Raw genomic sequence first — 13,518 nt, 5'->3', positions numbered from 1 at the left:
CACGCACGCAAGCACGTACACACACGCATGCACACACACTCAGTGACTCACCGTTGTGCACTGCCCACATAATGCGAAAAGCTGGTCCTCCAATTTCATCAAAGGGCTTGCGGCGAGTGATCACCTCCCAGAGAATGATCCCCCAGCTGAAGACATCACACTTCTCGCTGTAATTGCTTCCTGCAAGTACAGAAGAAACGCACACTTAGACACTAATGCCTCGTTTCCACCGAGTAGAGCGGGTCGGATCGGAGCGGCTCAGAGCGGGACTGCTCACTTTTAAGAATCTCGGTGTTGTTTCCACCGCCGACCCTACCCTTACTGGTAGGGCGGGGTTTAGGCTGGACTGCGATAGCCGTCGCCAGAATGTGGGTCAAACTATCGGGCTGTGGAACAACTGTGGTCAAGCCAGCGGTCTCTCGTTTTTGCTTGGTCAAACCAGCCGCTTTATTTATTCCCCCCGTGTTGTTGTGAGCACAGAGACGGCTCGGTGCAACTGATAGAGACAGTGAGCGAACAGCGCTGGCTGCAGCAGCTACGTGACATCGTAGCAGTGGGACACAGTGTAGCCAACTGATTCATTTAATGACGAGGAAAAACATCACACAATAAACAGTGCCGCGCTCTTATTTTCGCCAAAACTCTCTTCACTCTAGCCGAGGTGACTACACACGGCGGAAATGATTCAAACCAGCCGCTTCTTTATTTATTCCCCCCATGTTGTTGTGAGCGTGTATTTACTACTATCTATGGCGTAAACACACAGAGACGGCTCAGCGCAACTCATAGAGACAGTGAGCGAACAGTGCTGGCTGCGGCAGCTACGTGACTATGGGACACAGTCTAACCAACTGATTAATTTATTGACGAGGAAAAACACCACACAATAAACAGTGCTGTGCTCACATTTTCGCCAAAACACAAGACTATCTTCACTCTTGCCGAGATGACTACACATGGCGGAAATGATTCTTTCGACCAATCAAATGACGGCAGTGTGTAACTCCGCCTTTTAGGCACCCTTTCAGGCGGCTAGTACCCCTACGGAGGAGTACTGAGATTAGGAGCGGCTCAGAGCGGTGAGGTGCGCTTAAACCGTACCCTACCCAACTTTTGGCAAATGAAAAGCCAAACTACCCGGACCGAACCGCTCCGATCCGACCCGCTCTACTCGGTGGAAACGAGGCATAAGGTCAAACAGTGGCGAAAAAAGGCTCCATTTGATGCCGCTGGCAGAATGATAAAAGGTAATCTTGAGATGAGAGGGAAGATGAGCCTGTAAAAACACAGCAGCTTTTATCTCATCTCGGCTTCTAGCTACAAAATAAGGGAGCAGTTTCATACAGAGGAACAGCTCCTGTGTTGATCATTACAATTGCAGAATTAGAGTGCACATCACACTCTGAAGGCCTTTTGATAGCATTTCACACCGATGCAAATGAGTTGTTAAGAGTTCACACAAGTGAGTTGTTTAATAACACTGGAGTCTTGTAACCTGCCTCCAAAAAACAATATACTGACAAAGGCCTAATTCATCTCTCCACCTGACCCGCTTGCCAAGAACATGTCTCTGAATTGTAGGAATACAATATGTTACTGGCCAAATGAGAACACACATTCTAAACTGTAGGGCTGTGTATTGGCAAGGTCTTCACGTAACTATACATGGCTCACGATATGATAAATCATGACAGTGATTCTTGAGAACCGGGACAAAAGGCTGTCTTCCATATGTAACTGCTGTTATGTTTAAAACTAAAAATATTTATTTATTAGATGTTATTAGGGATTAAGAATAGAATGTCTGGAGCACAATTATCCCCTTAAATTAAATTGTATCATTATAATGTCAAATATATGCCACTTGTTATCTTCTCACGACGTCCAAAACAGTGTGTCCACAGAGAAGGTTTCAATCTTTCATATGCAATAAAACCTATTAAAAATGTACTTTAATGATTAAAACAAGCTTTTTTCATCAAAAGCAACACTAAATAATCTCTCATATCAATAAAAACTGTTTTTCTACAACTCATTCATGTTTTATAAGGATTCTAAGTGGTGGGACCACTTTACTGTAAGTCAACACCGTCAGACATTTCATTATGTAAAATGTAATAAAATCAGGCGAAATAAGGGGCAGCTGTCAATTTGAAGGGCCTCTTGTCAAATTCTACCTCTGCAGAGTACATTAGAGTCAGACAGGCTCTGATAATTGTTGTAGTTTTAGAATATTTTACATTCCGAATCTTGAAAGTCCTGTGTCACAACCATGATATGTCAACACCGACTTACAATTTCTGAAGAAGTTATTTGAAATGTTTTGATCATTTTATTTTCCTGAAGTAGTTCATACTAGCACCTAACATCAACAGAAAAACCAAATGGCTACTAGATAAATTCCATTTGTTCTGTTTAAGAAACGTTAAATATGTCAACACCGTCAGACAGGAAATCTGACGGAGTTGACATCTGACGGAGGTGATAGGCCAATGACGGTAAAAAAAACTAAAGCTGGGAGGTTGTGTCAAGCTTAGCTCAGTAGCTTAGTATATGTCGGATACATACATGTAATTTAATTTGCCGAAACATAGGGTTTGTATTTTTTCAACATTGCACCCTGTTTTGTCCCACTTCTCAAGAAACACTGATGAAACATTGCGAAACAGAGCTCATATACAAGTTGTGTAAGATCTGGGTGGTCTTAAAGCATCACATCACATAATACTGTATTGATGAGTAAGCGCAAACTTGAATTCAAATTCAAAACCCGGCAATTCGAGGCAACTAGCCGTAATGAGCGGAGAATGTGCCGGTAGTTCACACAACCCATTTAAAACCTGAATTTAGTTTCCCTGAATATCGACGTCACGATACAGATATAACGAAAATAAATAACACAATATTTTGCCGTATCGATATTTTAGCACAGCCCTACAACACTGTTGTCTCCAGAGGGAAATAAAGCCACCAGGCACCACTCCATCCATCTTCTCACTATGCTTGGGAAGACAACCATTAATAAAGCAGGACAATGATAAATAAAGATGCAATGCCTCCATGCTGGTAGCACTAAGCAGCAGCTGAGAGCAAATACAAATGGGTTAGCTGCTACATTGGACTGTGGGGATTTCTAGTAAATGTATAGAAGGTAAAAAAAAGAAAAGGTGAGCTGGATACGTGTAAACACTTTTTAGTTGTAAAACACAAAAGACAGGGCAGGTATCCAAAGCTCTTCAACTACTTGGAATGCTGCTCATACTTGCCTTCAAATACCTCCGGGGCCATCCACGCCGCACTTCCTTTGTTGTTGGTCATGTGGGTTTGAATGTCGCACGCTGTTCCAAAGTCGCATATCTTCAGCACAGTGCCACCTGCCACTAGAAGCAGACTGAGACAAAGACAGGCAGAAAAAAAACCTAAAGCTGATTTCTTGGGATGAAAAAAAAATGTTCGTTCAACAAAAACAACAACAAATAATAATTAACATTGGACCCCTTCATTTTCTCCCTAGATTGTTTCATCTTTGAGGAAAGTAAAAGTATTCAAAAAATAAATTTCATTTTTGTTTGATCATCTTGTGAACCCAGGCATTTAACTTGGGTCGATGAAATTCAATTGCTGCTCCAGCAACCAAAGCTTGATACATTCAAATGCAATTTATACAAATATTTTTGTTCAAATTCAAAATTGCACATTGCATCAACTTACTAACACAATCTAATCACAGGAAATGAAAGTGCAAGTGCAGGCTAGGGAGTCAACTGTGGTGCGAATCATTTAATAACCCCGTTGACAACTTGTCACAATGCCTGGCCTTGTTATTCCTAGAAACTTCACAACCGTTCTTTAGGAAAGAGACCAGCTGGTCATTCCCTGGTAGGTCTGGCCAGGAGCCTTTTTTCCACCACAGCACAGTAAACAACATGTGGCTTCACTAACACTATGTGACTGTGTTCACACACTGATGACACAGCACAGCTTCAACTAAAATGCAAAGGGGGTTGCGATGTTGGGCTCATGTTATCTGAGCAACTTTTAAGATAATGGAATATGATCCAACCAAGTCCAGTGTAAGTAACTGCTCTGCTATCAGTTTATTACAAATGAGATTTTTAGACTAGATTTGCAGCACATATCACAATAATGCTTTCTTGTTTCTGTTGTAGGATGATTAGCCGTTAAGCGACCAGATTAAAAAGGTAGTCAGCGCACACACACAGTACGGACAGGTAGGGGCTCGTGAGGAGATATTCACTAAATTGATTTTGAGAACAAGCGTTTTCCGGAATCAGTCAGTGCAATCACTCAGTGCGTTTACATGCAGACTCATAATCGGGTAAATAAACGAATAAGACTTCAACGGGACTTGTAAAATGCATGTAAACACCTTTATCAGATCTACTTCGCACACAAATCGGCACATTAACGGAAAAGAGAAGTCGGATAAGAACACCTAGATAACTTGTTAATTGTCGGCATTCTCTCTGCATGTATACAGGGATCGGATATCGCATATCGGAGTTCTCGTTCTGCGCTTGCTCGAGAATCCCTGCGAAGGATTTCACAAGGAAGTGGAAGGAGACGACATAAAAAATAGTAGGGTTATTGCCGGAAGGCAACCAGAGGTGGCTCTATAACCACTTGTTGAAAGGGCTACAGCGCCACCTAGCATAGTGGAGACAGCCATGCATCGGACATTTATCGAATATTTGAAAGGCCATGTATACTCAGACAAGTGACGCGGTCCGTTCGAGTGGCAAGTTCGGTATATGTGATAATCCAATCCAGTCGTCCCATGGAAACGCACTGACTGACTCCCATTTAGGATACTTTAAACATGTATATCACTACACATTATGATAAGGTGGCTCAAGAAGAGCTTACACACTTCTGGCTGTAAAATCTCAGAAAGTAAGTAAAAGTTAAAAGTAAAACACAACCTGTTGAACAACATGAACTAAATCAAACACATTGCAAAGTTAAGCACATGGCACTGTGTTGGTACAGTGACTCAAGAGTGTGAGGTGAGGAGGAGGAGGAGGAGCATACTTGGGTGGCTTGAGGTCCCTGTGAATGAGAGCCTTTGGTTTCATGCCATGGAGATAGGCCACGCCCTGGGAACACTGAAAACACCAGCTCATGGCATGGGAGGCAGTGTAATAGGGGAGGGGTTCAGCACCATGCAGCACTGTGGACAAGAGAGCACAGTCACAACCACTACACCAGGAGACAAACCACATACACAGGGCTGTGTTCATTCCAGGAGGGAACACACACACACACACACACACACACACACACACACACACACACACACACACACACACACACACACACACACACACACACACACACACACACACACACACACACACACACACACACACACACACACACACACAATACAATACATCATTCAAAAACACCTTTCACAGGTCATCAGAGTTATGGTTCCATTGTGTAGCTCTCAGGAGTGTTTTTAATAGATATCACTAACCCTCCTGTCTCTGGGAGTTGTGCATGTGCTTCGCTTCAAATAATCTCTAAAGTCAATCATCAACTGTATTTAAGCTCTCCTCTCAACACAGTAAAAAGAAACGCATTATTTGCTAGATTTGTAAGGTGGACCTTGCTTGGCATGGGAGCACATCAACAATGCAATAAGATTGTTGGCGTGTTAACTAGCTTACAAAATGTAATTTCAGAGTCCACTGTGCCATCTCTTCAAATGCTCCTGCATTGCTGATGTGCTCCCATGCCAAGCAAAGTCCGCCTTATAAATTCTTGCAAATAATATTTTTTAAATGTTAACAAAAATCTCCTCTTTTGTATCTAAAAAGGTGAAGGAGAGCATAAAAGAGGTTAATAGCTCCCTCACACTGACGTGATGATGTGGCAGATTGGCAAATGAAGACTTTTCTCTTTAATATTCATTCTCGAGTATTCATCTTTGATGTATTCATCTTTGATGTCTTTACTGTTAGTAATGTAGCGAGTGAGTACTTTTGCTCTTCAATATCCGATTAGTTGATTAGTCGTTTCAATAATCGATAGATTAATTGACTGAATCAAAGTCACTATGAAAATATATGAATCAAAATATGTCTAATATTTTTAGTTTCCTGTGTATTTAGTCTTTATTCCCCATTGAAGTTGCACAAACATCGCTTGTTTGCCTCTTTTAGATGCATTTCAAATCGGATTTTTGAGGAGTGGGAAAGAGAGAGAGACAGCGGAGTGTGGGAATTTTGTGTGCTGATGTAGTGTTTTGATATGCGGTTTGAATTACGAGCAGCACTGGTTAAATGTCAAAGACGATCAAATGTGTTGAATTTGTTCAAACCAGCCGGTGGGTTGGATCAGATTAGAGCAGACTTTTATACAGTAGGCGCGTGACGGCTGGGACGCAACACTATACAGCTCATCAGTCTCCTCTTTTGTTTTTTTTTTGTCGACGAGAGGTAGCTTAGAGAGGGGAGAGAGAGAAAGGCAGCACAATGTAGTAGACTATACAGTTTAGTTTTAACAGTAGCACCATGCAGTCCAGTATGTTTCATCACTGTGAATTTTTCGACTCCGGCAACACACCCCCCCCCCCCCCCCCCCCCACCCGCTGTGTTCCGGGACCTCCTACATTACAATTGAAGCACAGCTGGTAAGCTTCACCTAACTATTCCCCAGGTCCATTTAATGCAGGAACAAAGGAGTGTGTGTACTGCATGTGACTGTGCAAAGACTGGTATATATTAAATAATAGGACGAGTGACCGAACATGCAAACAGTGGGAGGGTGAACTGAACAGGGCTGCTTCTCATGTCAGTGCAACGCTGTGCTAATTTCACCACTGGCAAAATGGAACAAATGCCATCATCGGTGCTGTAACAGTATTGTTCCCCAGCACAACATGTACACTCACCGTTGTACAATGAGCCGCCTTCAGCATATTCCATCACTAGGCAGACCTGAGGGGAGAAAAAAAAAACACTGTCAGAATCTTACCGTTCAACCACACAGACAGTACAGCGATACAGTACCAGACTGAGCTAAAACACAACATACCCTGCGTTCCAAAACCTATACTCTTTCTTTTTTCTAATTCTACATACTACATCTGACCATAAAAAGAATCTAGTTAGGATGCAGTATGCCACAATTGGGACATACTTTTACTTATTGATTTCATCATAACATTGCGCCTTGATCTTGCCTCTTGCTTTTATATCCGTTGCATCCCCGGTTGTTTTCATATGGAGGCTCCATCGATGTGACGTCACTACAGGTGCGCACTGGATTTTGGGTTAGAATCGCCAAAATAGCATGCCGTTTACAACACTAAAAATCTCGGCTGGATCTAGTAGATATCCGGGTATTTTCAAGCATACTAAATCAACCACAATAATTGGGACACCCTAAATCTTTGTTCTACCATGCTAAATAGCAGAAAGTATGGGTATTGGAACGCAGCCATTATCAGTGAATTGGATCATCAAAACAAATGTATATCTAAGAGAGCATAACGTTGACTTACTGGGCTATGACAAGAGCCATACAACTTCACGATGTTGGGGTGATTGACACGTGAAAGCTGCCGGAGCTGGGGGACAAAGGGGATACATTACACACAAAGCCATCTACATACAAACTGTTACAACGTGTCAACTGCTGTGCTTTGAAAAAAATATACGGCCAATTCCTGATTTCTTCTGTTTTTGCATATTTGTCACACTTAAAATGTTTCAGCTGATATTTTTTTTGTTGTCAAATATTAGACGAAGATAAGCCAAGTCAAAACAAAATGCAGTTTTTTAAACGAAGACTTTATCATTGAGGGAAAAATGCTATCCAACCACACCTGCAGCACCTGTGGAAAAAGTAACTGCCTCCCCTTAATAACTCAAATGATTAACCACTTATGTTTGAAGGCTGAGGTTGTTTTACTAGCCAAACCCAGGCCTGATTACTGTCAGACCGGTTGAATCTGGAAACCACTTACATATAACCTGTCCAAGTGATGCAGGCTTGAATATTTTAAAAAGCAGCACATGATGCCGGGATCTTTAGGCGTACTCACACTATTCGCCGCCGCTGCTGCTGCTATATTTTCTCCTCCGCTGCTATTAAAATCCTTCTCCTCCTCATTATTCTAAGTTTTTTTTTTGGTATGTAGCTCCTTTTAGAAACGGGGCAATGCCTAACGTAAACGCTGTCCATGCGTCGGAGGTGAATGTAACTTATTTGGCTGAAAACAGAAGCCCCTTTTACACAGAGACTGCGGCATATTGACGGAACAACATCACTCCAATATGCCGGCTTTGCTTGCTTCTGTGTTATTTACACAGAACCAAGCAACGCCGGCCTGCTGGCGCATCAGTAGCCCCTTTTACACAGCGTTCCGGAATGAAAGAGGTGCTTGTAAACAGCGTCAGGTGTGACGTAAACATTTAGCACCGCGCCGGTCAGCTGCTTTACAACAACAACACTGGCCGGTGAATTGAGAGCAGGAGTGCAGAGGCTTGCACTAAGAGGGCCGTATTTTACTGTTCCCACGATGTGCCGGTTAATCTCGCTACGCGCTGAGTCCAACATCTCTGGGACTGTTAACCAAACTGACAAATCACTCGGCTCACTGCTTCCCCTGTGTGTGTGTGTCTGTGTGTGTGTTTGTGTGACAGGTTGGCTGTGAGCGAGTCTCTTTGTAAGGGCAGCGATCTGCCAATCAGACATACACATACACATACACACAGTGTGTGAAGTCACGTTACTGTAGACAGAAATAAAGTGTGGATATACGCTCACCCTTAGGATAATAATAGCGGCGGCGATCCGGTCGCAGCCTAGCTTAGCTTAGCCTAGCCTAGCTTTCCCATTGTACAACTTCCCCTGGGCAGAAATAGACTCATAAACTCTACAAAATGAAGCGTGGGGGTTTGGATTGAGCAGCGGACCTTATGGCCAGCTAGATTATACGCCGTTCCTTTTATTTGGTGATTTTTACGGGACATCAGGCCGCCATGGTTAATGTTAAACACACGTCCTTCAACTGCTAACATGGTCGCATGTTTAGAACGTAGGCTATGGAACGTCAAACGCCCCATGTTCCACAACAACAAGCTGGCCGCATTTATACAGAGAGGCGGAACTGATTGTGTCGGGAATCTTACTACCCCCCGAGGTAGTACAATTCCCGGAACTTTCTTCCCTCGTTCCACAACGGTCGCATTTATACAGCAGGGCGGAGGGCCGAAATTCCTGCATATTCCCGGCTTTCACTGGCTGTGTAAAAGGGGCTACTAACTAACGGAGGGGAGCGGCTCACTGTACAGTCCCTTTAGTCGCGCTGTCAGTTTGCCGACATGGCTCTGATACAAACAGATCGCGGAACAGTCACTAATGAAACAGTTAGCGGCTGAGCGAAAAATGTGGACTACTGTAGGCTACTGATGCAAATTCCACAACTCATAACTTGTGTCACAGTTTAGTACAATATGTATTAATTTATATTTGGCTGCTCCACCAGTCCAGGCAGGTCTGGATAGTTAAGTTTCAGTTTCGTTTTTCATCTCCCGGACAGCTGTTCGCTCAGCTGATGGGCTCGAGCCTCACGGAGCAGACAGCCCGACTCAGTCTAAAGTCAGCGATGATCACTCTCACAAATCAAAAAGCTAAATTATAAAATAAAGCTATCTCTTCCTCCCTCTATATATGTCTCCATATATTTCTCTCTCCACTGCACACTAGTCACTACTAGTTTAGCACTTTATTATTTTTTAATATTTGAAGATTGCAGGCAAGTAAAATACCACCAGCCACTACATTCTCAATGATAGACTTGAATAATTACCTTATTTTCTTTTACAGTTTAAATAACATTTTTGAACAATACAGGAGAATAAATATTTGAAACCAATACAGAATGCATGATATTACTGCATTGTATTCTATTCTATTTTTGTAAGCAGGAACCTAAATGTTGTCAATTAGCCTACTTTACATACATTTGGTGCATACAAATTCACCAGAATGCAGGAAATGAAGTGTTGAATGCTCAAATTTCTGGGGGGAAATTTCCTTTTACAATCGGTTTCTGGTTCCATCATCTCTTAAAGCTGGGGAGGAGGATTTGGGGAGAAAATGGCAGTTGGGATAGAGATTAGAATCCAAATACCTCAACCGCTCCACTTGTTCCCTTTGGCCCATCCCCTATGGTCCCGCCCTGACACGCTCTACACCAACAAAGTCGTGCCAAAGTGAATGGACAGTCCCAACAGCCAATAAGAACAGAGAATCGGAGCCTCGCTCTGATTGGTCAAAGTGTATAGCTGATGTTAACTTTTACCAATCAGAAATAATATACCCCAGCTTTAACTTTAATTTCAGTTTAAGTTCCTTGTGTGGTGTTTATTTTTTATAAAAACTTGCGGACATGAAAACCATGCGCGCACATAACAGCTAACGCGAGCGGATAAGCTTCATCGCGAGGAGCATTTCTCACCGAGCTGTGAGTGACGAGCGCAGCCTGGCCCTCTCTAGGCGCGTGCAAGTGTTCAACACTCTGACAAACTGATCGCTCTTTATGTCATGACTGGATGAAGCTTTTCCCCTCGCGGATGCTGTTCTGTGGACATCACAAGGAGCATTTCTCACAGGTCTGTGGGTGACGAGATGACATCATAACAGTCAGTTCTTTCTCCCTCAGTTGTGTGAGCGTGCAAGTTGCCGCAGTAAACTATCATTCCACGGTTGAAACGTGCTTTCCCCGAGTTTGTTTTGCATCGCATTTGTGATTGCTGTAATAAGTTATAATTTGTGCACGTTATTAAACGGCCGCGACTCGCCGGTCGAAACAGCTGTTTAACGTGTCATCACGAGGGGAGTATCGTTTCATGCTTCATATTCTGACATTTAGGGTGGTGTTTTTGGCCGACACTTCTGAAGTGACACCAGTGATATTAGCAGATCAGCGCAGTTACGGTACATCGACCAGTTTCCTCTATTACAATTTATTTTTGTGAATGACACGGGATCTAGCAGCATTGTCATGGATGTATTGGGCACGTGCTGGCTGACGACGCAGCGGCCGCCTGCATTCATTGTGTGGTAGCCACATCACTGCTTTATAACTGCTATACCGGTGACACGGTAGAGTCAAAATCCATAACATAGCGCAACTTCATACCGGTGTACCTAAGTAATTGAAATCTATCAGTGTGGAATTGGTTGAAAAGCCATTTCTTAGGCTTTTGGGACTCTCAATGTGGTTCCCACATTGAGAGCCTTTACCTACAAATGGAGAAAACATGGAACAGTGGTGATTTGGTGAACCTTCCCAGGTGTGGCCGGCCTAACGCCTTTCACACCAAAAAGAACCATGAGCCAGTTCCGGGCTGGTGCTGGGGCCAGTTCAAAACTGGTTACAGCCTTATCTCAGTTATGAACCGGTTGGTTTCACACCGACCAGAGCCAGCCATGGAGCCGGCAAGAGAGCAACGTCATGACTTCACAGTAAACGTCTTTGTACGTCGCAGATGCCGCTGCTCTTGTGGCTAACGCTAAAGCTAGCACTAGCTTTAAGCACAACAACAGCGGCGACAAATACGTCTTATTTTTACACGTGTTGGCGCTCGCTTTGCAAACAGGACCCATACAGCGTATTTTCGCCGGTCAATTTAATTGCTACGTTTGGTAATTATGTTATGTTTACGTCTCGTAGTTGCGGTGTTTTTAAATATGGCGGGCATGAGGTTTGAGTTGGTCTGGTTGGTCAGGCTAATCCCTCCCCGGCCGCTGGCGCAGGCAGTTCTTACTGCAAGCCCAGCTCAATCCTGGGGTTGGGGTTGAACCGGTTTTTACAGCCCGGAGCCTGCTCTCTGGCAGTGTGAAACCAAAAAACTGGCTCTATCTCCGAACTAGCTCGGAAATTGCTCCGATTTTGCGGCGGTGTGAAAGGCCAACCACTCATCCAGGAGGTCAATGAAGAACCAAGACGAAGTTCTGAGTTTTCTTTGTCTTAAAATGTATTTGATCTAGAACATTTAAGTGTGACAAACCAGCAAAAACAGAGCTTCTATATATAGCACCATCTTCATTTTGTCAACGACTTAGCTTAGCAGCAGTTAGAAAAACTCTGGCAAAGAGAAGAACAATACCTCAACAATAAAGGCTTTCCTCTCGGATTCACTCTCGATGGTCTTGATTGCGACATCTTTGCCTTTCCATTTGGCTTTGCACACAACCCCGAAGGCTCCTCTCCCCACCACCTGCAAACAGGACAATTAACAAGCAAGTCACTGCCACTGTTAGTATAAACCTGTGCACCTTGTCTACTGAACGTTTAAGTGTAGAACATTAAAGTAAGTGTTGTGGATGACCCACCTCTTCAACGTCAATATCCTCATAGTTGATTTCTTCAAATGGATATCCAGGAGGCGTTTCCAGTACATCAGCTGATAGAGACATTACTAGCCAACGTCAGCTAGTAACTTACTGGGGGGAATACATAAATTGCAGACAACAATGCGGAGCATAAACGTTAAAGCATAAGTTAACTGAGAACAGTGATGCACACACTTGCTCTAAGTCGTCTATCATAATGGCACAAACACATAGTTAAAGTGTCATGACCCAGGAATATGGCAATGCAACATAATTCATAGCAGCACGATTAGCTACACATTCTTTCCCGAGCTGTCACACAAGATACAAGGGTTGAACATTAGCCTTCTGTCAGCTGCTATGATGCAGACAACCAGCTGGCTAGCCGCGTAGCTTCACTAGCTAAGGCTAAGTGAAGCTGCCCTACAAAGACTGTCACTCCAATTCAAGAGTGCGCAAAGTTAGGTCTTAACATAGGCTTAACTAAGGCACATGCATATAGCATCACAATAGGCAAGTGCTGACCACAGTTCAACATTATTATATCAGAATTGCTAGCAAAAACAAGCAGCGAACGGCCTACTACAGTGTAATAGCTTAGCCAGGTTGCTAACGCTAGCTACCGGGATTTATTAGCTTAAACAAATCCAACCGTTCGCAGTAGACTTGTCACCAGCGCCGACTCTCTGGGCATGGGGGGTATTTCTACTATTCATGTGCGGAAAACCGAAGAATTACATCCATTTTAAAAAACGGTCTCTCTATATCCACTTGACAGCCAGACATAACTTTTTCACAACTCGTCTAGCTGGCTTGCTAGGAGTGTATTTTTATTCGCCGCAGGAGCAGCTCCATCAGGAAGTGTGTGCGCACTGCAATTCTGTCCCCCCTCACACTGAACACACACAAGCTTTCTTTCCAACATTGTAAAGAAAAGCCTCACTATAACATTTTCAGATATAAGTTAAGTTTGACTAAGCTTCCTGATATCCTGCTGGGTAGTTATAGTAAACTATCACAAAATGTCAAAAATAAATAAATAAAAACATTGAAATCCCTACACACAGTGCCTGGAATATGGCTGGATTTAACTCATTTGTTCCCGCAAAATTCTACACACAATACCCCATAATGACAACATAA

General features: G+C 43.2%; 1 protein-coding gene across 2 annotated transcripts in view; it reads right to left on the bottom strand.

The window, feature by feature from the left end:
* Positions 1-13,199, bottom strand: part of map3k7 (mitogen-activated protein kinase kinase kinase 7) — a 29,045-nt gene extending 15,846 nt beyond the window's left edge. For both annotated transcript variants that reach the window (XM_080048026.1, XM_080048027.1), the window contains exons 1-8: positions 13,028-13,199; positions 12,376-12,486; positions 12,150-12,260; positions 7,532-7,597; positions 6,920-6,965; positions 5,053-5,191; positions 3,263-3,391; positions 52-176 (exon numbers count right to left, since the gene is read on the bottom strand). In XM_080048026.1, coding sequence (XP_079904152.1) covers positions 52-176; positions 3,263-3,391; positions 5,053-5,191; positions 6,920-6,965; positions 7,532-7,597; positions 12,150-12,260; positions 12,376-12,459 — 700 coding nt within the window. In that variant the 5' untranslated portion in view covers positions 12,460-12,486; positions 13,028-13,199. The remainder of the gene's footprint in view (positions 1-51; positions 177-3,262; positions 3,392-5,052; positions 5,192-6,919; positions 6,966-7,531; positions 7,598-12,149; positions 12,261-12,375; positions 12,487-13,027) is intronic.
* Positions 13,200-13,518: the final 319 nt, after the last annotated feature.

Source organism: Ammodytes marinus (genome assembly GCF_949987685.1).
Source record: "Ammodytes marinus genome assembly, chromosome: 19".
Classification (NCBI taxonomy): domain Eukaryota; kingdom Metazoa; phylum Chordata; class Actinopteri; order Uranoscopiformes; family Ammodytidae; genus Ammodytes; species Ammodytes marinus.
This window is presented reverse-complemented; position numbering and strand designations above follow the sequence as displayed.